Here is a 26,235-nt window from a genome sequence, read left to right on the forward strand (position 1 = left end):
TGTAGCTGATGGGGGAAAAAAGGAACAGGCTGTCAAAAAGATTTATAAAAAATGAATCACCATGGCATCGAGGCGTAGCACGCCGCACCCTCAGAGCTGTAGTATCTCCAGAAAATTTGCTAATTTTATATGCGCCACCCTGCAGAGCTAGACAAAGACTTATGTTCGATTTATGTTGCTGTCTATGATGGCCTTCTATCAAAAACTCGGGTACATTCGATGTAAAAGTTGTTGTCGTGGTATGAAAGTCTCATGCCTCTGGCCACTAATTTTACTTCCATACGGCCTTTTACGACACTTGTACATTTTTTTTTTCCTTTTGAGGCCAGCGACATCAAGCATGGCGTTCTTTCCCTTCTCCAAGAGTGATTCCCCCTTCTCGGCTGTCTTTGGTGTCTGGAGTCCCTGGAGACCTTTTCCCGCCTTGTTGGTGATTAGTTTGCCTGCAAGTAATCCGCCCGCTTCGCGATTAAACTCTCATTGATTTGCGGAAAACAGAAAAGTCAATCTAATTAATTGAGGTGCGGGGCCGCAGTGCCAAAAGCGCAGTCCGCATACCAACATCTATTTCATTAGGAAAGCACTCTTTTCTTTCGCTCCCTTACCCCGGGGCCGGAAGACAGCGCCAAGACGCTGCGCAGACTTTAGAAGGAAATCCTCGCGCCCGGCGGTGACAAGGCAGCAAAATGGCAACGACAGAATGCAAGAAAATGAGACAAGCCAGGGGCAGACATGGTGTAGGAGACTCTTCAGTTTTGTTGTGACAGGGCTGCGACTGCACAAAAAGTTCTTGTCACATTTATTGAATTTATTAATAATTTATTTTTAACTTTCTTGTTTATTTGTTAGTTTATGTGTTTGGACGCTCGTTCGTTTATTTATTTATTCATTTTTTTATTTACTAGAGAAGGTAGATGACAGAGAAAAAGAATAAAATTTGATTGATGAGAAAGTCACGTGATATTCTTTAGAGGAAAAAAGAGAAGCTTGTAGAAAAAATGTGATAGTCAAATTAAAATTGAAATTAGGTAGCCTGCTACTAATGATGACAGAAAACGGAAACTTGGATGACAAACCAACCAGCACCAAGCACATAAATGATTCATTAATTTCATGTTAGTTGTTAATGAACCTATTCACTAACATTGTTATTTTCTGGTCATTCTCATCATGCAGGAACACAAATTTTTTCCTTTCCTAAGTATGTCATTGTCATTTTCTGGTCATTCTCCTCAGACAGGAACACAACTTTTCTTCTTTCCTAAGTATGTGACAATAAAAAAAAAGTTAAAACTTGTAAACGAAGTGGAGTGAACCCTCGGTAATTGTCACCCTATTTTGATGCATGGAACATCTCTACAATTGTCTTCGTGTAATGCTTTCTGATGTGAGTTTGCTGAACTGTAACCTGTAGTTCAAACTTGCCCTAAATTTTATCTGGATCAGCTGGCCGTAACATAATAATGATAAGCATTTTAGCCAAGTCATCGATCAGACAAGGACAAGTGTCTAGTCTCAGATGGCCGGAAATGTAGTTGTTGAACGCGTTCCGCTGGCGCATTTTTCAGACCTCTGGGTCTTATATCCTTCGCTGTCTCCCATGCGAAATATCGTTCTTTTCCATATTTTGCCCAGAAAACATCGCTTATTCCCCGATAAATCACCTATAGGGGGCTTTCTTGGGGACTTGGACTGCATGGCTGGAAAAGAATTGGAGAGAAGGTCTCCGTGCAGAAACTGGGAGTTTGGGTTTCACGCCTTTTCTGCCGCCAAATCCACATCTGTAGACGATAGTGAAGAGGGCTTCAATCAGCCATGATCCGATAGGATAGCGGGTTACTGCTTCATTTTGTTTTGCGACGTGACTTGCTTATTATTGGGCTATTTCTTAGAATAACTTCTTGCCCGTTGGTCACCGCAGTCGGCAGGAAGGTCCCGGTCGCTTTCTGAGGAACAATCATGATGCCGATTGAATGTAGACTGTTGTTCTTAGAGGGGAGATAACTTCGGGAGAAACCCCACCCCACCCTCATTCCTCGGACGTGCCACGGTTCATGGTCTGTCCGAATCCGTGTCCGGTCTCACAGACAGCGCATGCGTGTTCTTTCGGTCTTGCCAGTATCCGGTTTCATAGAGAGAGAGAGACTGCATGTACCTGTCTCCTCCAACTGTTCGGTCAAACGTTTATCTATCACAAAACCAACAGTGCATGTCTTTCAATATTCATTGAATATAATATTTTTACATGTCAGTCTTGCCAGTCGTATGTCCGGTCTCTCTGACAATCTACGCATGTTCTGTCGATCATGCCCCGTGCATGATCTCACTAAAAGCTCATCCATCATGTGGTTTATTCCCCCACCAGTCTTTCCAGAGTCTAAAATGTTCAGTCACAGACCCGGGGAGCTTTGGAGAAAAAAACAAAATTAAAAAAAGTGCTATACAGTTTCGCAGCTCCAGTAACCTGAATACAATCGTCTTTCTTTTAATGGAAGCAAGGCTTTAGAAGTAATGCTGATTTACATACAGCTGGGAACTTTTTGTCCTAATGAAGCTGGATTAAAGAGAGCTGATCAATGCGCGGAGCAAGGAAAAAAAAAGAGAGAAGGAGAAAGAAAGAGAGAGAGAGAGAAATGCAAAAAAAAAAAAATCACCAAACAGTAAAAAAGTATCCCGCAAGAGCGTGCAAGCACGCAGCTGTACTTATGCGCGCGAGCAGACGTTCTCTATGGAGTTGCACTTCTTGCTCATAATGCTCAGTCTTATTTGCAAATGGCTCTCCTGTCTGGACGCAGGAGCAGTATCATACACGACCATTCGTCCACCTCTACTCCACCACCACCGAGAACTCCACTCCACCGCCACCAAGAAGACCGGGAAGGAGGCGAGGTGTAGGGAGGCGTGGAAGGTGGCGATGGGCCAAAGAACTGTGCGAATGATGATAATGCCAAAGACAACTTGATGTTCAGGAGATGATGAGGCACCAGCAGACGATAAATTCTCGTGCAGGAATAGCCGCATGTCAAACACCCAAGCTTTAGGAATGTGTTTATCGTGACCCAGGGGAGCGGAGGGCAAGCCGAAAAACGTGTAACAGAAATGATAAATCGCAAATAGTAACAGGGAGGAACCTAAAAAGCAAAGCAAACGAAAAAACTCACAGCCACAATAAATGAAAGTCCACTTCATGACCACCATCTAAGAGATTGAAATCGTCTTCAACAACACCAGCAGTAGTGAACTGTACTCAGCAGTACGACTATAGCAGTGATTATTTCTTCCTCGAGTTGTCATGTGATCATACACGACATTTAGTCAAAGACTCTTCTAGAAGGTACCTTGAGGCAGAATTTTTGGCTTACAACCGTGAAAGAGATGACTGGTCATCCAAGTCAAGATCTGCTCAAGACAGGTGTTTGTGAGGACCTTGTCAGCTGTCGTCTGACCATGTTTTCCCCCCAGACGACCATCCCTAATCAATGGACGCATGAATGAATACAGGAAGCAGATTGTCTGATCCACTGATGCAGACATAAATTTTGAAAATGCGGCGGGTTAAAGGTTTGATGTTATGGCGACCAGAGGGAGTCCTAGAAAGGATTGGTGAAGTGGATTGTTAGCAGTGACAGAATCTCTAAAACCCTCACAGAGACCTGCTGACTTCTAGACAGTCTAAAAGACTATTCACCTTCAGAGGTGTTGTTTTACTTTTATTTTTATTTTTCTAAGTGCGCAAAATGTGAATATATTCATATCTTGAAATATTCAGACTGGACTACAGAGAAAGTGCAGCCTATCACCACTTCACTCGCCCGCAAAACATTTTCACGAAAATGGCATTGCAGTGGATTTCATATATATATATTCCTGAAGGGCATGGGTTATGTCAGTGTGGAAATTCAGATGCTATCAGAAAGAACTCGAAACAGCTGTGCTAGAGGTCTGGTCTCATATTAATTCTACTGGCACCTCGCTTGCCAGAGGCATCCCGAAGCTTCTTTCTCTTGTGCGAAGAAACCCAGATGCTCTTCAGTCTCCACAACACAGACCTCGCAGCAGCAGAAGGAATTGCTGATGAGTTGTGTTCACTTAGAGGATTTTCAGGCATAAAGACACTGTTAAAAGATTTCGACTGAAATATAAGGGAATATTTTCTTGAAATTTCACTGCAATGACAGAATTTTTACATGTCCCATAAATACTTGTCATATAAATACATTAACATGTATGTAGGACAATGAGCACCCTTTCCAACCAAACTAAGGAAGGAAGAAAAAGACAGAACGAAAGGAAAGACGAGAAGAGGGCAGAAAGAGAGGGAATGGATAAAGGAGACAATACTGAGATATCAAAATAGTAATAGAATTGTGTTTGATGTGACTAATAAACTTCTTTCATGATTGTTATTTTTGTGTGTGTGTTTGCGTGCGGCGCATTAATTTACAATGATTTTCTGCAATAGAGATTAGTAAAAAGTTTACGCATTACAGAATTCCAAGAACTGTTCTTAGATGAACAAATTTTAATGATAATAAACCTGAGAAACACATCGGAAGCTAATGAATAGAATGAATATAAAAGTGATCATTTTCTCATTGTCTAAGTATGATCAAGGAGTGAAGAAAGAATATTGATAGAAGGACAGATAGACATCTAGATGTACGATAAATAAACATTTTTCTTTGAGAACTATCATTACGATGGAAGGTAATATTGACTAGTCTAGCAGCAGACAATATTGGCTTTATTTACTCAGTTGTCTCCTTCTCTGCCATAAAGACAATATCTTTTTCTGCATGTAGCAGTTAAGTTGACAGGAATTTCTTCCCAACACCCTCTTGCTTCATGCTCAGCTCTGGAATCACAGCCTCATTATCTGGGGTAGCTGTCTGGCCATCTAATAATCCTTCTGTTTAGAATAGAACTATAGACTTTACTACAAATATTCAGCAAGAAAATTCCTCTATAGTTGTCTGGCAGATTGGAATCACATTTCTTATATAGTGGGTAAATTATAGCTTCTGTTCATCCTCTTGGAAAAAAAGACTGGCCAAACAAGTAATTAAAATATGCGACTAAAAAGATATTTTTATATAAATTAAATACTTAAAAAAGTTATCGATTATGCTCAGGGGCCTGCTGCTTTTTATTTTTCAACAATGAAATGGCAAATTTCATTTCTTCTGTGATGATGGAATCATCAAGCGAACTATTTTTATCTTGTCTGTCATTTCTTTCTGTCACGTGGGTTTTGTAAGAGAGCGAGAGAGTGTTAGGCCACACAGACCAACCTCCATGGTATGTGGACCTCGTGCAACCTGCCCCAGAACAAAAAAAAAAAAATTAATATTAGTGAGAGAAATGCTTCATGCTGTACTACATTAGAACTTTCATTTATTTAGAGAATATTACTGTTGATTGTTGACATTATGTATAAGCATATTACTACTGGTTTCATATACAGTGGCCATGTTATTGTTGTTTACTGGAGTGATATACAGAAGAATTATGTTTCTGTAATTTCTGCAAGGATATAGAAGCCTGTTTCTGGTCGTGTGTTGGAGCCTGTGCAACCTGTGTGCGGTCGAAGGTTGCAGAGAGAAGGGCGGTGACTGGTGTCGATTCATCATTCTATCGCTGAGCTCATCTGTTCTGTTCTCACGCTGCTATCGATGACTTAAAGCACGCGCCTGAGTCGAAAGGGCGCCTTATAAACATCATCTGTCACCGCCTCTGTTGGGATAAGGCACGGGACTGCTTTTTCCTTGACCCGAGAATTTCAACCGGACGTCCGTGTCCTGACAATGAACGGTTTGAGCTAAGGGAGGCTATTTCATTTTTAATTTTCTTATAGTGTGAGTGAGTGAAAGAGAGGCAGAAAATGAGAATTTCTGTAATACTTCTAATGGGAGAAGTACTGAAAGCGGAGGTTCGGGTGTTAAGAAATTACCTTTTCACTTTACAAAATGTACATTTCATGTTTTCTGAGCTCAAGTCAAGTCATCTGCATTTTCATCTTCACTAGCACCACCATCTCCATCACCGTCTACTACATAATCTCCACAGCTACTCCACATCAAAATCCGCAACCCGATAACCTCCCTTGGCTCGTGATTCTCTCGAGACGCCAGGCGGAAGTTGAGCTGTAACGTTGTCCTATGCGCATGCGTAGAACCGCCAAATGAATCCCACTCGCGACTCGGGACAAAGGCGTCGTCGGGTTGTGACAGGTCATCCATTCAGGTGACAAGTGACAGTACGTTGGCTCCACCTCGTGCCAGGCAGCTGAAGTAGCCAGCCTGCAATCTCCAGGGAGTAATTAGCTATACCTTGCAAGAGTTATTCTTCTTGGAGAAATGGCCCAGCCATGTTTTGGTCAACATCATAGTGCATGAAGTTTGTAGAGCTTAGTGAAGAAAATGTATTCTTGTGCATTTGAGGGTAAGCAAAACACACACCTACACCTATTCTCTCTCACACACTTTTCTCTAAACTCATCCACTCACTCTTTCACACGCAGTCATCCACAGACAGACAGTAAAAACTTAAAACTATCTGAGAAGAACAACAGCCATGTTTCTACTTCATCCTTCCACTAAATCCAAATTCTTTATCATAACTATGAACACAAGACAGACTGAGAGCACAGGATGAAATGAAAATAATAATTTAAAAAAAAATCAGAGTTCTCTCCCTCCAGGACACACATCCGGTCTCTCATTACAATTCCATTTTCTGTGCATGATCCCGCTGATCGTGCCTCGCTGCTGTTTTCAATCCCTGAAGCTGCCAGGTGAGATAAGGTGAGACATTCCATCCTCGAGTCTCTGGCCTTTGTCTTTTGCATTTATGGATCGTTTCTTCGCCTCCATCGATTGCTAAATAAAGTCTTGCTGCCGATGATGTTAACCCAGCCAATAAACCCCCGTCTCTCCAGCCTTAGTTTGTGTTCGTGACATCTCACTGTCTATAGGGCTACCTTGTTCTACATGATCCTTTCAAAGGATTTTTTCAATCCAAAAGGTCGGTAGTGCTCGGGAAATCTTTTTGTTGCTTGAAACATTATTGGAGGCATGAAATGCATTGATTGTCTGGATTAATGGGAAACGCCTGCGAGCTACTCTTGACATCGCCAGACTGTGCTATGCTGTTATCTTTCACATTAACAGATGCAAGAAATTCTAATGCTACCTTAAGTCACATTTGACGACTTCTACTCAGGCATCAAACACAAAAATCTGGTAAAAAATATATTTTACTGACAATTGATTCCAGCCAGGTCTGCAAATCTCTGAAAGAAACCACATGAAAGTATCTTCAGATTTCTTCAGTCTTATAAAATGTCACCAAAAAAATAATAATTAAAAAAAAACTTGATGATGTTGGAAACTATTGAAATGACAGGAAAGTTGGTGCATGAGTGTCTTCAAGCGCATTCATGCCAAATAAATATATAATGTGTGAGACATTAGTAGAAACTCTCTTACTTATAAAATTATTTATATTGTTTTTTTTTCAGCTTTTACCTGTTTATTTAGAGTCGACGCCTTTGTCAGTAAAGAAAGCTCACAAAGACTTGTTTTAAAGCACGGAGCTGCTAATTAAAAAAAAATACTAGGTAGGACCCAGGTAGCAGGTGGTCTGAGTGGTCACCGACCTTATCAGTGCTTCCAGACAGTCCATGCATAATTAATGAGGGTGACGACATCGAGCTGGGCTAAGACAGATAAGACCAATAGATTTGTGTTAGATTGGTGCGGGGCTCACCTGACAGCCATGTTCACCTCCTTTGTTTTTGCTGGAAACATCACACAGTCTACCCGCAGTACTCTGCTGGTGCTGCACCCGGCATCTGTTGGTGATGAAACTCTCGTTCGAACCTCCTGACATTCTACCCCTCCTCACACACACACAAACATGTATACACACACCACCCCAGTCTCCAACAGACACACGTGTACGCCCACGCACGCTCACATACACAAATTAATACGAAACAGATAATCTTAAAAATATTCTTGATTTAAATTACTGATTAACGATTTTTTTCACCCGTAATTATTCTGTATTTCAGAGATCACGCTTTTTATACACTGTATCGGGAGCAACGAAGTTAGCTTTACATGTGATTCAAAATGTCGTCAGCAAAAAAAAAAAAAAAAAAAAAAAAAAATGTAATAAAAAGATCATTTAAGATTTTTTTCATCTGGTATTCGAGGGGGAAAAAACACTTCGCCGGCTGGGTGGATCATTTAACAGAACAACGCTTCAACGATTTTGAGCGATGCCCAACCTCAAGTGGGCCCCATTCAACGCCAGCGCGCGCAGGCGCTTGTCTCGAAATCTCTTTGCGTGCCTCAAAGTGCAGACGACAAAATCTGCGCGCGAAAACTCACTGCGTGTCTTGTCGCGCGAACTATGTGCGGCTGCTGGTCACGAGATACAAAGCTAAAGGTAGGGAGCCCTTCGCGGAAACAAAAGCTTGAAAACATAAACAGCTGTCTTTCCTTGTTTTGTTTCCCTCGTGCTCTCACATGTCGTCTGCTTGAGTCGGACACACTGCTTGACCTCTCGCTGCGCGCCCTCGCCAAAGGGTCGTGATGTCAAGGAAAAGCAGAAGTCAACTCGTTTGTGTTACGAGCGTTCTAACGAACAAGTGAAATATTGTAAGGTGAACTTTTCTTCATTATTCATTTATCTATCCTCGTATGCTGCTTTGAAAAATGAACAAGCTAAACTTGATCCACTGTTGAGCAGTATTCAAAGACTTGGATGCAGTTTCACGAGTGCACGAAAGCAAAGAAGTTATCCAAGTTATAAATAAACTATTTTCATGAACGGACAATTATGATGGACTCTGAGTGTATCATCATCGCCAATTAGGATCTGGACGCAAACAGCAACAAGTAAACCAATATTAATTTACACAGCTGATACTCGTGGACAAGAGAGGATCCAGAATCGACAGAACAGAATGCCATCAATGATGCTTTCATTCTACCCTTCTGTTCTTCTGATGCTATTCAAGGTGAGTGTTTATGCATTTTGTATAGACAGTTAACCGTGGGGTGGAAGAGGCAAAAACAAGTTTGTATGACAATGCAGTCCACTAGCAGGCTACAACACCACCATTCTTTTCATTTCTTTATCTATTGTATGTTATAATGAGTTTTGTTTCTATTGTCACTGGTTTTTGCTCTCCTGTGCGATCAACTAATTGATTAATTAATCGATTAAATTTCGATTTGATGAGCCTTTGAGAGCGACTTTTTCATGAGGCTTATTTTTCACCCTGGCCGTCTGATATCTGGATATAAATAAGAAAATGTTTTCATTCATGCGTAAGAAATGTTATTATAATTAATTGGAGAAAGAGATAGACCAAGAGGGTTTGGGGTGTTAGCGGGATTGGAATAATGCATTAAGCTCTAACTGGATTCTCTCAGGAAAACAAAAGACCCTAAATAATTTAGTTATGCTTTGCGTATTTGGAATTGCCTTAAATGTGTTGAACTCGTCCTTTAATCAAATTTTAAAGTATTTTTCGCCCCGTTGCGAAGCTCGAAAACTCATTACCTGAGGCGCCTTGGCAGCAGTTTCTTTAGCTTTGGAGATATCGATCTTGCAAGCGCTGGCTTGTTTTCACGCTCCCTTATTGTACTGTTTATGATAAAGTCTCAAACAAATGTATGTGGGCTAGCACTAATTGCTGAGAAATTTAGAAAGAAACAGGACGGAAAGGCAGAGATGTATAACATAGAAGACAAAAGAGAGAAAGAGAGAGAAGAAAAAAGAGAGAAGAACGAGAAAGAAAAATAAAACGCATCCATGAAAGAAAGAAAAAGAGAGAGCAATAATGGAGGCTCACGTAGTCCGTCAGGCGTAATGCTGTCATGTTTACTCGATCAACCTTCGTGCTAAGAACTTCTTATGGCTGCATCCATTTGTTTTTTTCCCTCCTTTTTTGGAGTGGCGTATAAACAGCTATGTCACATGTTCACAGACGATACTGCAGAAAAGCAGACAGGAGACGAAGATGAAGAAAGAAAGAGAGGAAAAAAGTACCGAAAAACACACATATTCGCGCTTTCTCTCTCTCATACACAAAAAGACATATTTACACACAAATACTCATAGAAAACTCACACATACAATACACACGTGTGTAAAATTATTTCTTAACTTCGCTACTGAAGTACAAACTGTTTTCAGGGTTTGTTTTCCTTCGTTTTTATCGGCTCACTTCTTCAATATTCTTCACACCTCAAAGATTCTGACCCTACATTTCCCGTACAAGAGATTTAAAATACAAACACCTACTTCATGACATTTGTAAATAAGCCATTACATTCCATTGTTACATAGATGGGTAGATAAAGCTTGTACTTGAAATTTATCGGCTTCTATGATGCCTTACAGGTGCATGTAGATCAAGATGTGGGTTTATCTAAAGTATGTCAGCATTTGACAGGTTATCTGTTACTGTATGCTGTGCTACCAAAAATCTTTGTGAGCATAAGCTGACTTTCTGTGCATCACTCATATTTACTAAGCACTTGAAATTCCTCAGTCAGCGAACTGAATTTCCAGAAGACGGGAGTAAAAAAGAAGTTACATTTTTCAAGCGTTGCAAGTTTGTGTACAGGTGTCATGTGCAACACTGATGAAAACATGTAACAAGATAGTAAACATGTAACAAAACGCCGATGAAACTTCAAATTTTAAATGTCAATAAAAGACAAGACAAAACAAACTAGATGTACAGCAGAGCGAGCCTCAGTAAGTTTCCACCATTCTCTGCCCTGACATGCGAAGCCATATTTCGTAAATTTGAAAGGGTTGAGGAGGAACAAAAGGATCGGACAGCTCGTGAAGAGCTCCCCAGTCTCCTGTCTAACAATCAGTTTTACTGCAAAGGCTAAATAATGTATAACACAAAATAATATCTTCATAAATGCGCTGGCTGATGGAGACGGACATGTTTTATTCTCAGACAAAACTACTCGAAAACCGAAACATTTTCAGTTTTTAATTGTTGTTTTTTTTCGCACAAAGATTTGATTTCAACAAGGTATCTTCATGCCATGATTTAAGAAACTTATTTTCAGTTTAAAGTTTAATTAAAAATAGAGTAAAGCGTTCTTGTGATATCGGAACTGGTTTGGGTTTTGCCTCCGTCTAAAATAAAATTTATCATGCTTTTGAAATCGAGATTATTACATATTCGAGATAACAATAAGGAATGCGCATGTCAATAGAATCCGATGCACCATGCTGTGTCCAGTAATCTGCACTTCCTTAATGCTTATTTTACTTTCACGGATTTATGTTCCTGGGAAGAGTAACTTATTCACCAATGATAAAAATGAAGGAACTGTCCGGCCACAGAGCCGACTGATGGTCATTTAACCTGATTACCATGCTTAAAAATTCATCAGTCATCCCTAATATTTCACTTGAGTAAACCCTGGAGTGACTAGTGTCTCAACTGTGGCCGCAGACTTTTTGACTGCTAACGGAACGAATGGCTCCTTGGGGATCCTCCAGCCAGCCAGCAGGGGCAGACAAATATGAAGCTGTTTTCGCAATGTAGACCACCATCAGCAATTGTTCAGAGCCCAGCTCCCTGTTAAAAATAGTTTGAAGAAGACCTGTTCATCTTGGCTGTTTTACAACATGTTTTAGTTTTTGCTTGCTGATTTATCAACAACAGGTTCAGGTGGATTTCAAACTTTCTGTAAACAACAGACAAGTTTGTAGAGCGGAAGTGGAAGATTGATGGTTATTGTAGGAAGTAAACAAATGTAAGGAGACGGACACACACACACACGTGCGCGCGCACACACACACACCCAGTCCTCATCCCCCACAGAGAAAAAAGAGAGAGATAGATCATGGAGAGGGAGAGAGGAGACAAAAGGGAGAAGACTGAGACAGGGGAGGATACAAATATAGGCAAGCAAAAAGAAATATGTAAGCCTTCCCAACACACACTCACATACGAACGCATGCACGCACGAACAGCCGAGACAAAAAGTAGTCGAAGCTAGCAGACTAAGCAGGCAGACCAGTGAAATATACAAGGAGAAAGATTTCTGATTTCGGTGAAATTAGAACTACTTCACTTAAAAATAAGATTTGTGTTGACACTTACACAAACATTTCAAGTCACAGATCTGGTATACATTTCTACTTGCCAGATGAAAAAAAAACCCCACAATCAGTCCATGGCAAACATCAAAGTATGCCACATTAGTTCCACCAGATCCTTGATTATCTCCACTTCTTCTCCTTTCCTCTAAGGTGTTGTCACTTTAATTTCTCATCATCTCTATTTACCCGCCGACGCCAAGTCACGTTGCCGGGACTGGCGAGGGTTGATAGCGAGTGTTGTGTTTACAAACATTTCGGAAATCCCGTCTTTACATCTCTCGAACCTGTTTACCTTTATCCCCAACTGCACAGGGCGCCTCCCAGACTCTGTGACTGTGGAGGTTTATGGAGGTATTTGTAAGCTTCCATTTATTTGCAGCTTCGTAAGACGAACTGCAAAGACACTGTTGAAGATTGCAGATAACAGAAATCACACAAACAAGAAATGACGATAAGTTGTAAAAATAAATGTTTTCACGTGATTTTGTAAAGAATATCATCATAAATATATAAAAAGCATGCGTAATATTTACTTGCCTTCAACCTCACTCTCCTTGAAAGGTAAAACGATGAAGGCGAGCAAAGGAAGGTAGCAGCCATAGGTGTTTACCACCAGGTCGGAACTGGTTTAATTATAGCCTCGTTGTTACGGGGCTATAGAAATGTCTAAGGTATTAAGCAGTACAAAAAGGTTTGTATGCTTGTAAATCCAAGACCAAAATAGTCCGTCTACCCAGAGAGATCAAATGAACCACAGCTCAGTAATCTGGGACTTGGAACTATTTTTGTCAGGATGAAGAGGGTACAGAAAATAGCAGCTAGTAAAAATGAACTATAAACTGCGTCATGCATAGTCTGGCCAACTTAATGGCAAAAAAAAATATATATAAATACCTTTGTTCGAATGCAAACCCAGTCCAACGCTGACTCATACAGTTGCTAGAAGGTAAACTTCAAAAAACAAAGGAAACGAACGAAAAAAAAAAAAAAACCCAAAAAAACCCACTATAATTTCCCCATGTAAAATCTCCTGAACTACAGTAGTTTTTTTCTAAGCCCCCAAAATTATTTGATACTGTATCTTTTTTTTCCTACATTGAATGATGCTTTTTAGCCTATCAGGCCGAAGGAAACCAGATCTTCGTGTTTTTGTTTTTCTGATTTGTTGTCATTTTAGTGCCATTGTATTTGACCTATTGACCTACATTTTTATGGCATTGAATCGGAAACGAACTCCATGAAGGGAAATAATAATAATAAAAATCATCACACACACAGACACACACAAAAGATACCACTTAATCAACCTCCACTTACATAAACCTTCTTAAATTCAGAACTTTACTAATTAACTTCCACACTTCAGGACTCAAAGCATCATGTGATTAAAGCTATTAACCTAGAATAATTATCTAACAATCATCAATCGAAATTATTAAAAAAAACATTTACCAGACACACACACACATACATATATTTATATATAAAACACTTTTTTTCACAACCATTTTTAATCTGAGACTTGTGTTTTGACATAAAATGGGCCGAGAGTATCACTTGAGCGTCCTCCGTAATAGAATCAATCAAGTTCCGGTTCTGAAATGTTTTTTCACTCCGGGTAATCCAAGGTACAAGGGAACACCACAAGTCCATCAAAGGGTGTCTGACAGGGAGGATGACACACGCCGGGTAGCATGAAGACTCGTCGGTTAACGTGGAGGGTGGAGGGAGTCACCGCTGCAGGTAGCCTTTGACCTCCGCAAGTGCGATCCAGTGGACACTGTAGCAGTAAATCACACAGGTCTGAATTTTCAATCTAGGGAAGATTACTCCGAACATTTACTCCCAACCATGAACACGCAACTGTGGTCATGCACAATCAGCTTACACAGCAGCAACAATTCCTTCCCCTGTAATTTTTGTCCTTCTTTCCTTCATTTCTATAACGCTTAACCTACCGCCTAGTCATGCACCCGGCTCCAGGTTACCTCTTAAAGGCTCGGAAACGACTGCTCAAAATGTCAGCGAAGTGTCGCTGGATTAAAAATAAAATCAAATAATGCACAAAAGCCAACATCCGAGTTAATAAGAGGACAGAACTCATTACTTGTCTTCCCCTAATCGTGGAGTCATTAAGAAACAAGAGTGATTAGACGTGCTCCAGAAAGTAGTCCCGCAGTGATATCTTTGTCATCTCACAACTGATTATAATTATCAATGTATGAGTATTTTTACACTTGAGTAGAAAAACAACTTAAAAGAACGATGTCTTAAACAAGAAAGCACTGACACTTTCCAGGAGTGATTCACAAATGATGAGCCAGCTCTGGCTTTTATCTCGATGCCTCATTTGTCTCACACGTGGACATAAACGCCCTCGGTTTGCTTGATTTCCAATGTAAATATTTAAAATTTCTGGGAGCCATTTATCTGTCAGATTTCAAAGGCAATTAGGCAGTTTGTTGGTGCAGGGTTCACTCTAAATGTCTTCACCACACTGTAGAATGTATATCCAGAGGTTCTGGCTAAAAATGTTTTGTGTAGTGTGATACTATCGTGAACACATGGAGATGCTTGATGGACTTTCAAGTTGGTCCGTACAGAATAAGTCAATGTCACATCCTAGAATGAAAATTTATTGAAAATGCTAACGGTTAGCTCATCCTCTGTAGCCGCGTGGGTTGTATCCTCCACTTTGAGAAAAAACGTTTGACAGACTGAGACATGTAGGAGGTCCGTGAGCAGGCCGGACGAGAGGGGGGGACAGGGGTCTGGTGTACCCGGGCCCGCGGCTGTCAAGGGGGCCCGGCCTTGGTCAGTGGATTTTTTTCTTCTTCTCCTTTTCTTTTTCTTTTAAAGAAAGGTCTAAGGACAGAGCACCCAAGCATTACACATGCAGAAGTTGAGTTTGAGCGTAGATATTGAGATTCGAATTGTAAACATACATTATATACTGGGAAAATAATTTACGATTACAAGTACAAGGGGCCCGGAGAGGTCTGTCCCGGGGCCAGGGCTGGTTCTCGGCGGCCCTGTCCGTGAGGTTAAAGGTTGGAAGATCACGAACAAAACTTTCCATCGTTCTCATTTCTGCAGCAATTTCTTTTTTAAACTAACCAACGCTTGTACTGCTTGGTCATTCCTTCACCACCCATCTACAAGGGAATCCTGGAAGACTACCATTTTCATGACTAGCAGGAGGCTGGGTCTTATGCCTGCAATTTTTTCTGAATTATCGACTCGCGAAACCGACAGTAATTTGAAAACTGTGACCAGTAATCTTTATTCAGCAAGTTTTCCTGGCGTTTTTCACAAGATTAATAATTGGTGAAAATGGTGGGTTTCCCCTGCATGTGAATATTTAGAAAAGCCCGGATAAGACGTTTGAAAAGGAAGGAGTTGGTGTTGATAACTGTGTTTGCTAATGCTAGAAACAAATTTTTCAGTAGTTGATTGCAAGGAATAGAATTATCTAGAGACCGAGAAGTAGCTTATTCTCTCGTTCTGTGACTCACTGGTTAGTTTTTTTTTTAATTTACAATTGTTTTGATGCAAAGCATCTTGGGTTGACTTCAAATGGCGTGATTTTCAAACTCCTCCTCTTCCTCTTCCTCCTCCTCATCGTCGTCGTCGTCGTCGTTGTCGTCTCCCTCGTCATCGTGATCCTTGGCTGCAGCCACTGCTTTGACAGCCCGGTTCTATTGATAAATACCACATCGAGCTCTGGTGCGGGCGAGAAGCCTTCTTGGTGGCGCGCGACGCCGTTCTCCAGAGAGCTCGTTGTTGCGCAACCTTTTAAGGCCGCTGCACCCTGAGCAATGGGCGGAGATGCCAAACGTAAAATCATTTCTGTCATAAAGAAATGCACGGTAATGACATTCTGGTGACATGACAGACCTGCTGGGAAGGTGTCTCCTATGTCTTGAATGGCTAGCTGGTTTCGATAGTGCAGATCTTCTTTCTCTCTCCATTTCTTTCTCCCTGCTTTTTTTACCTTATTTTCTTTATTTCTTTATTCTTCTGCCATCCGTTCTTTCCTTCATTCCTTTTTTCGACCATTTCCTTCTTCTTTCATTCTTTCTGTCTTTCTTTCGTCCTTTGTCCCTTCCTTTATTTCATTCATTATTTTTTTCACTTTTATTTTAGTTCTTCATTATTTCATCCTTTCTTTCTTTTATTCTGTATGTCCTTACGTTCATTATTTCGATACTTCCTTCCGTCTTTCTTTTTTTTTTTTTGTTTTTGTTTTTTGCCCTTTTCATTTTTTAAACTTTTTCTTTTCTATGTGTGAGTGTGTGCACGCGTGAGCGATTGCAAGTTTATCAACAAAGACAGAAGACAGAAGGAAAAATACATATTGTGCCATTTATAGTTTATTGAAAAAATATACTGTTTACACTCCATGATTTGCAAGATGTCTGACCGTCTGTTTGTCTACATCCAGGTGTTAGGAGAGAATGTTTGTCTACATGGTTGCACTCGTGTTACTAGGTGCTTTATAGTATACACACGCGCTTGTGTGTGCGTGCGGTCCACGTAAGTGACTTACATTCACAGGAATATAGCGAACTCTCGGCAGGTTAACCGCCCAGGTAAAAACCAAGGGACGTGAGCATCGATCACACCAAGACAAAAGTTTCGAGTGCATTGCTCTCCCTAAAGCCGTCTATTTCTTTCTTAGCTTTTCCTTAACGATATTGTCGATAACGAATGCAAACATGGGGTTCGATTTTCCCACTGGTCTCCACGTTTTAAGCTTTCAGGAGAAACGCCTTTGCTGGCGGCTGGTTCAACATCCGGGCTTTTGCTCGTGAGCGGCAGAGCAAACACGTGTGGCGGCCGCCAAGCGTCGGAGTAATCTTGTAGATGTGGATTCCCTATTCATCGCGGATTTCCGTCGGCGAGCGCAAATTATGGGTGTTCAGACCTTCTTCTCTGACCGCAGTGAAATGCTGCAAACAATGTTGACCAAAGGAAAAATTAATTTTCTTGAATGTTACTTGGTGTCAGGTCGCTAATTCTACAGTGAAGAGACAAGAAATCAGAAGAAACCGCATAAAAAAGTAAACAGAAGTAGAAGGCAGACATGAACTTAAGCCTAAAGCGAAACTATTTGTGGTAGAATTTTTTAAAATCAGATAGATAGCTTTACTAACATGTACAAAGGACAATTTCACTTTGATCTCCATAATAATAAATTTTTTATACCGACGAACGCATTTAAATATCTCTTAGGTGGCAAGTTGATAATTATTGGGTCAAAGCAATAAATTATTTTCTAAATCTGAGTGAATATGATACCTCCGTTCTAGAGACTCGCCTACAAACATCAGCATGCACAAAAGACATTAACAACACAGATGTTTCAATTGTACATGGATGCGTGTTTCTTGTAAAGCCTGCAGCCAATGGGAGAGCTGGTATCATGTGATAATCAGAAGTATGTATGTATATGGTAGTGTGTAGACAAGGGGGCGGCGATGGTGGGTGGTCGCCGGAAGAGGCCGAAAATAGTTTTGCTGATGCATGCGGGAAAAGTGCTGATGCTTGCGGGAAAAAGTGCTGATTCATAAGAGGGCGAAAATAGTTTTGCTGATGCATGCGGGAAAAGTGCTGATGCTTGCGAAAAAAGTGCTGATGCTTGCGGGAAATAGTGCTGATGCAGAAGACCGCGAAAAGTGACCCACCCGAGGGGTATATAAGGGGACAGGGCAGTTAGTGAGGGAGAGAAAGTATGTGAGATCAAAGTTCGCCACTGCCAGAAATATCGACTGGCGTCGGATTAAAACCATCTAGAACCCACGACAGTGTTGTGTTTGGTGTTGTGGAGAGACTGGGGGAAGAATCACATCTAACCCTGCTACATTTTTGGCGCCCAATGTGGGGCACTGGGCGAAACTGAACATCTCAAGTCAGCTTAAGTGCCGCCAGAGACAATGGAACTAACAGAAGAGGAGAAGCGAGTGTTGGAGGCCTTCAGGAATTTGGAAGGGAAGCCAACAGCAGACACCTCTGCCGACCTACAGCAATGGGCGGCAGGATACGCTGCGACAAGGGATGGAGTGGAGACTGCGCCGCTGATTGCCAGCGGACCACAGACACCGCGACTGCCGCCATTCTCCGGGGGCAAGAACGACACAGCGCTGGACCTGTGGAAGTATGAACTGATGTGTTTGCGGGGGCGGTATACAGACGCCATTGTGTTGGAGGCTGTCCGCCGTTCTTTGAGAGGAGAGGCGGCCAGAGTGGCCATGCGTCTGGGCCCGCACGCGACATTGAACGAGCTGTTGCAGAAATTTGACAGTATTTTTGATCTCGTGGTGTGTGACCAAGACCTACTCGGGTCCTTCTACACTGCGCGCCAGGAGGCCGGGGAGAATGTCACGCAGTGGCGGTGTCGCATAGAAGACATCCTGACACAAGCCCTGAGTGCGCACCTGATCGAAAGACGCGCATACAGCGAGACGCTGCGCTGCAGACTGTGGGGAGGCCTACGGCAACCCCTAAAGGATCGAACTGCCTACAAGTTCGAAATGGAGACAGACGTGGACGCTCTATTTCGCAGCTTAAGGCAGGCAGAGCAGGAGGCCGAGGGACCAGCACCAAAGACAGGCGCTGGAAAGCAAGCGGCGGTCAACGCTGCACAAGCCATCCCTGCCGAAGACTGGAGTGCAGAGGTGAGGAAGCTGTCGGCCGAGGTGCAGTCGTTGCGGCGCCAACTGCAACAAGGACCACGCAACGAGCCTGCGGCTGGCAAGGCGTTAAACCAGCGGCCACCACGCTCCAGCTACGAGGACGACGGGCCTACATGCTTCAGGTGTGGCGGCAAGGGCCACATCAAAGTGGGGTGTCGCATGCGCATTGACCATCTGCGCAAGCCCCTAAACTACAGGCTGACCTGCAGAAAGGGGCAACGGGTTGACCAGCGTCCGCCGGCACACGGCCCCGCTGGCGAGAAAACATTGATAGGTCCCAGCACGTGTGTAGACGTCTGCATCGAAGGTGTGGCCACGGCAGCGCTGCTGGATACAGGTGCCACTGTATCAACGGTGACGGAGACATTCCATCGCCAGAAGCTGGCACACCTGGCCGTCCGTCCGCTTCAAGAAGTGTTACGTATTGAGTGTGCGGATGGCCGAATGCTCCCGTACTTAGGATACATCCAAGCGGATATACAAGTGGAGGGGGCAGGGGGCGGGACTGATAGTCTCCCCTGCCTACTGCTGGTCATCCCAGCAACCAGATATAGTGACAGTGTTCCGGTGCAGCTAGGTACCAATGTCCTGGAACAGCTTATGCACCAGGCACAAGACAAGCAAGGATCCCAATTCCTGCAGGACGCACAGCTGCAACCAGTACTGCATCGTTCCTTTCGCTGCCTAGCGATGCGGAACAGAGCGCCGCGCATGAATCGCAACAAGCCGTACGCGCGCGGTTTACAGACAACGACCATCAGATCAGTTAACAATGTTTCGTGTGAAAGTGCCATGAGTATGACGGAAGTGGCACCAGACTCTGTAAACTCAGTGGTTATCTCGCCTGATTTGACAGTGAAACAGCAGGCGGGCAGAGACATGATAAGCGTCCAGACCGACAATTCTGGAACCAGTGGAACTAATAATAGTAGCAAACTCACACGTGTAAAGGACGCAACTGAGCGTACAAACGGATCAAAGAAAAAACGGACTCTTCGCCGCAACATGTTGTTACCAGTGAGCGGATTAATACAGGATGCGCATCAACCAGAAGATGCGAGGGATCACTCGCTTTATCGGAGGAAACGAAAGCCACGCCGCCAGTTCAGAAAGGACGACACATCTAGTGCAGAGTCATCCGCCGGTGAAAATGAGAGCGACAGTGACACGTCTAGCTCTGTGGTCGTACATACCCGGCCGCCAACCACCAGATCAAGAGGACAGCCGCCGGCGAGTGATGACAGTGACCAAGAACAGCAAGCAAGGGACGACAATGAGGCAGAACCACCCAGGCCACTCCCTGATCCAGATTCAGAAAGCACCACCCTTCCTCCACTGCCTAATGACAACGACAGTCAAGTGCCGGATGTTCAGGAGGAGGGAGAGACGAGGAGGGCGCTACGCCACGTGCGGTGGTTACCCACCCCCGTCACCACGCCACGCCCCGCGGCGTCCACAAGGCCACGTCAGCAACCGACGTGGCATGAGGAGCGAAGACTACATTACTTCGCCAGCAGCAAACACTAGACATTATAGCTTTAAATGTGACAAACTGAACATGCTGCTGAGCAAGCTATCTTTAAAAAACTGCCTGAGACTGTGGTGACCACGCTCATTAAGGCTGTCTGGCCACTGTTATAAACGCAACATGGCTACAGCAACAATTTGTACATTTATGTTTATAAGTTTGCCTAAGATGTAATATTTTATAGCACGTTACATTTGGAAAAAAATATGGGTTCTAGTTTTAAAATGTCGAGGACAACATTTCTCCTCGAGGGTGTATATGGTAGTGTGTAGACAAGGGGGCGGCGATGGGTGGTTCGCCGGAAGAGGCCGAAATAGTTTTGCTGATGCATGCGGGAAAAGTGCTGATGCTTGCGGGAAAAAGTGCTGATTCATAAGAGGGCGAAATAGTTTTGCTGATGCATGCGGGAAAGTGCTGATGCTTGCGAAAAAAGTGCTGATGCTTGCGGGAAATAGTGCTGATGCAGAAGACCGCGAAAAGTGACCACACCCGAAGGGTATATAAGGGGACAGGGCAGTTAGTGAGGGAGAGAAAGTATGTGAGATCAAAGTTCGCCACTGCCAGAAATATCGACTGGCGTCGGATTAAAACCATCTAGAACCCACGACAGTGTTGTGTTTGGTGTTGTGGAGAGACTGGGGGAAGAATCACATCTAACCCTGCTCATAGGTGACATCATGATTTTGGATTCTTTCTAAGAGGCAAACACACCCAGGTAACCTGAAGGATGGTCTTAGACAAAGATGTTGTTCCCTGTCACCTGGCTAAAACAATGTTGCTCCGCCTGAGTGTTTCAAGTGAGGTTCTTGTCGTGTCTGCCGTGCAGCTTGAGCATGTACCCCGGTTACATTTGTATCATTGAGATGAATGTTGTAACCCTTTGTTATGTAACTCACGTAACATGCTGACACCCACATTAACATGTATTGGGTGATATACATTGCCCTGTACCATTTGCTCTGTGTTCTTCTTATTCAGTTCACTTTAAAAAATAACTCTAATTAAAACTAGTTAGAACACAAGGGATTGGAAACAGGAGCATGATGCACGCAAACACGAACTTGTACATCCAAGCCAATTCGCACGTGCACATACAGATAAATCCACGTGCTTAAATAGGCGCACGGAAACACACAAAAAGATACACCCACCCACGCACACACTCATACCGAGGCGGAAGCCATGATGGGTGTTTGTAGTTGATTTGTCGCTCCCGAGAACTCTTGAGGTCTCTGGAGTCATTTCCATATGTTGACAGCCAGCAAGGATACAGAGAAACTTTTCATCGATTCCTAGCTGCAGATAACTAAATAAATAAACAAGCAAAGAATAAGGTGCAAAAACTCGACTGAAAGCCAAAGGCTGAGATGCCTGTGAAGGAAGAAAGGACAGTGTGCATAATTAATGTCCTGCCTTTGGCACTGGGAGCCAGCCAGTCGATGTCCTTCTCGCCAGTGCAAGGTTTTTTTTTAAAGCATCACTAGCATCTTTGATTCCCTATTTCAAGCATGCGCGTACAGTGACAAGGAGCTTAATGCTGAAATTGTTGTGCAGAATGTAGTGATGGACAGCTTAAAGGACTATCTGGGTGAAGTGCTTTTTTCTAATAATTTTTTTAAAGTGAGATATGATTTCCTCCTACTTGCCACCGTTCTCGAGATATTTGTCTTCAAACATCGCCATGCAGATAAAAAGGTCAACAATACAGATGTCAGGATTGTACACGGATACATTTATGTTGCGAGGGCTTAAACCAGAGGGAGAACTGGTATAATATATTCATTAAACATATCGGGGTACAAACATGACGTCACGACTTTGACGTTTTTCTGATAAAAGTTTTGTAGACATATATCTCGAGAACTGAAAGCGGGTATCTACTCACATTTGGGGACATTGTATCCTGCGCTGAGACTATGTCAGCGCAAAGAAAAAGAAAGGCGCTCCATTAGAACTTTAATGATGAAGGTGTTTAAAGGTAAGGAGTTGTTTCTTGTCCGTTAATCCGTATAAAAGCATGCAAAATCCTGATATCAACGATTCGGTCCTTACACTTGAAGTAGAAACTGTACTCATCAAGAACTTGGGTGGTGTGGCCAGCAACCACTTCAAGGGCCACTAACTCGTTTAAGCTGGCGAGTGGAGTGAAGAAAGTGTCTGGGGGAGACTAAATGTGTATGCAGTCCTGGTGGTTCCTGGCTGACCTTTCTGAACTGGTCATTTCTAGTCGCCCTCTGTCTCTCTCGATACTTCTTGCTTGACACTTTTACTCTGTTCTGCTCCCACTCTCTCTTTGTCCATGATCTGGTCAGTTCAGCTGTTTCTGTCTTTATTTCCCCTCTCTGTCTCTGTCTCTCTCTCTCTCTCTCTCTCTCTCTCTCTGTGTTGTAGAGTAAAAGTTTATGTTTTTCTGTCTCAAGTTTATGGATGGGTGGAAAGTGTGAAAATATTGCCCACTTCTTTTATCAAACACACCTCTTCATATCCTTTGCTGATGAGGTCGTTTATAAAGATAACACTTTCCTCTCTGTATATTTATATACACAGAGAACTTTTATTTTCTTGACAAAAATGGTAGAGGAGCTTTTTCCTGACAAGAGTCTTCAAAACCTTCGCTTTGCGCATCAGGTCCAAAATCTTGGTGGTTATCTGGCAGCGAAGAATCAAGACTCCATCGACCCACGTGAAATATTTATCTTTTTTGCGATGCCTTTTCTATCCCACTCAGGGCAAACATGTCAGTTTCCCAATCCTATTAACCCATTTCTTGTCGATTATTTGCCGGATGACTGTCATATGATACAGAACACGTGACACTAGACGCAGCCGTGAACTTCAACTCTGGATTTTGTCAGCGATTTGTCAGGATCAGACCCATAAAAGTGAAAGGCAAATGATGTAAAGTGCAGCTTTTTATGACATTTTTCCACATAAAGCGTTTATAAAAACTCTAATAAAAAGATTTGTTTCTTAATATAGGGTTGTATGTCCGACTGTTCGTTTGTCCGCACATCTGTCTGTCTCGATGCCTCTGTGTCTTTGCATCTATCTGTCCAATCCTCTTATTCCTGTCCAGACCCATGTTCGTTTGCATGTTCAGACTAACCACCTAAATGGAAGACTTTCTGTCCCCACCTTTACAACAGACTAGACGATCGATAACAACTTTTCAGAATTTTGGGTCAGAATGAAAAATGCAACACTTCCCTACGCAATACTTTATTGGATGTGTTTCTATACACTGCCGCAATAAAGAATGAAGCTTTTTAAAATTATCCTTCCGATCAAGAAAAGAGTTTTGCTCTAATGAAGGCCAGACAGACAAATTCTGTGAGTTACATTGTAAGACCTCATCGAATTTTAAGGACGTGGCTGCAGAAGAAACCTGGAAAATACTTGGTGAGATCCCTTAATAGAATACCAGAAAATGTCACACAGTAAATACTGTAGGTAATGTTCTGACATTTCAAGACATCTTTGAGAAGAAGCTAGGAGTTTTAAAGTTCTGGCCACAACTGTAACTTTTTCTTCCTTCTTCCTGAGGACCCACCAAAACAGATTACTTTGTCGGGCTGCTTTCAGTATGCCTGCAATATAATGGGTTTTTAAAATTTAATAAGTGATCACGACAAGAATTGTAAAAAAATCATTACCACGAGAAACTGGCAATAAATTCACATAATCACAGCACCAGTACAGATGAAAAAGTGTCTCTTAGTGTCGTAAACATCTTCGGCTCTCTTTATTCAGACAGGCAGGGGGATGTTCACAGACAAGAAAAACTCAAACCAAAATGAATTATTTATGATCATTAATTGCTGCGTGGAGGGAAAGCTGACATTTTTTTCTTTTTTTTTTCCCAGTGCCATACATGTGTGAGCCAATTTTATTTTGTTGGGATACCCGGCAGTTGATTACCGCAAACATGGAAGCAGCAAAATCGTGTTTCCGCAGTTTCTGGATATTTTTTTTTACATTTGTTGTTGCTGACCCTTTGAAAAATATTTTCCTACATTTTAGTCAATGTTTTAGCAGAGAGTTCCTCTTTAAGTCAACGCCCAATCCTCCTTCTTGAACTCAAGCCTGTTCCTGACAGTGGACTGTAAAGTAAATATTCAGTGCACGAATTCTGTAGAATTGATGACTCAGTGCGCATGCGCAAGACATGGACTCCAAACTGTCAGCTGATCCATTTGCTCTGAGCATGCGGGTCTTCGATAAGAAAATCAAAGCAATCAATAAGAGTTGAAGGGAGATGAAGACTGCTCGTGTTTATTTTGTTCGTTCTCTTTGCTCGTCCTTATCTAACACTCGTTCTTATCTGTGCACCTGAATGTAATGGTCGTGAGGGAAAGACAATCTTTATCGTCTCACAACACATCGACAAATAAATCATCGGGGAAGATAGATAAAATGATGTCTATGGTACGCTCCTTTAAGCTACTGATAGCATGATGCAGTGATATTTAGATACCAGAACTATATTTCAGGAGACACCCTGGTAGGGTTCACAAATAACTCAAAAGGGATATTTTTCTGCTGAACTTGTAGAATTACTAAGCATTATTTTTAAACATTGACTCTGAATATAAGTATAATATTTAGAGTTGTTTTTGATGTCACAAAGTAACAAACTTCTTATGACATGAGTTAAGACTAGGATAATTCAATCTGAGTAGTATTCTATCGTCGGGACTAATATCTTTGTTGGAAATTTAATGATTTTAAGTCAAGTATTTAAACAGTTATATTTTAAATGGCAAAATGGATTAGACACAACTGGAAAATCAAGAACAAAACTTTCCATTTTGTACTGAATAATGTGTGTTCCCTTTACAACTTGACAGCTAGCCTCATATTTCTTGAAACTTCAGATAAAGTATCTTAATATCCACATGAGCATGGTGTATCTTGTTTGGAAATACAGACTAAAAGCATCGTGAAGCTACACCAGTCTCTAAATGTTTGGAAGTACAAATTTAAACCTTGTGAATGGCAGACCCTATAAATGTGAAGAGCAGCAGTTTCGATCATTTTATTTTTGTCTCTCAGTCCGGGTAGCTTACAGCTTTTTTGGACCTCCGATTACATGGAGGTTTTCATAATCGCCGGGTATCTTTTACCGGGTATGAACTCATTTTACTGGCTGCCCGGCAACACTAACCCCCGAGTGTCTCGTCTCCATTCACTTGTTCTCCACAATGAGACACTGAGACTACATGAGACCGCGATAAGGTCTTCGGGCCACAAACCGCACTTTTGTAATCTGCCAATCTCTCATGTAAACAGAGAAGATAGTTTGGTATAACTGTGATTGAGGAACTTAGAAAGGTCTGTGTCTATCCCTTTCTGTCTGCGTGCGTGCACATGTTGTATGTACATTAGTGTGTGCGTGATGTGCGTGTGTGTGTATGTGTGTGAGAGGGACAGCGAACGAGCCCGTGTATAATAAACACTGACTTTAATGACCGATTGATGAAAAAAAGGACACAGAAAGAAGGAAAAAGCTTTTGCGAAAGAGAGAGTGCGTACTTGCGCACGTGAGTGTGTAAGTGTGCACACGCGCCTGCATACAGTAAAGAATGAGAATATCTTTCAGTCTTTAGACTGCTGGAAAAAAGACTTAGAGGGTGAATAGACAGACATAATTCAAATGTTGGGTGATCCAAAACATTTTGGTTTTACCCTTTTCGAAGCATCGATCCAAGAAATCAGAAAACATGACCGGGAGATAAATATCCAAAATGTGTTTTTCCTTTCACGTGTTCTCATCACTTTGAAACGAATTAAAGATGTCAGTTTTATCTCACCAGTGTGTCAGCACTGCAGTATCTATCTCAAGTTCCATTAATCAGATAA

At 42.2% G+C, this 26,235-nt stretch overlaps 1 protein-coding gene across 1 annotated transcript in view; it reads left to right on the plus strand.

The window, feature by feature from the left end:
- The first annotated feature begins 8,857 nt into the window (after positions 1-8,857).
- LOC112557748 overlaps positions 8,858-26,235 on the plus strand; it is a 109,432-nt gene continuing 92,054 nt past the window's right edge. Inside the window, exon 1 of the mRNA XM_025227763.1 lies at positions 8,858-9,028. Coding sequence (XP_025083548.1) covers positions 8,975-9,028 — 54 coding nt within the window. The 5' untranslated portion in view covers positions 8,858-8,974. The remainder of the gene's footprint in view (positions 9,029-26,235) is intronic.

Source organism: Pomacea canaliculata, linkage group LG2, assembly GCF_003073045.1.
Source record: "Pomacea canaliculata isolate SZHN2017 linkage group LG2, ASM307304v1, whole genome shotgun sequence".
NCBI lineage: Eukaryota > Metazoa > Mollusca > Gastropoda > Architaenioglossa > Ampullariidae > Pomacea > Pomacea canaliculata.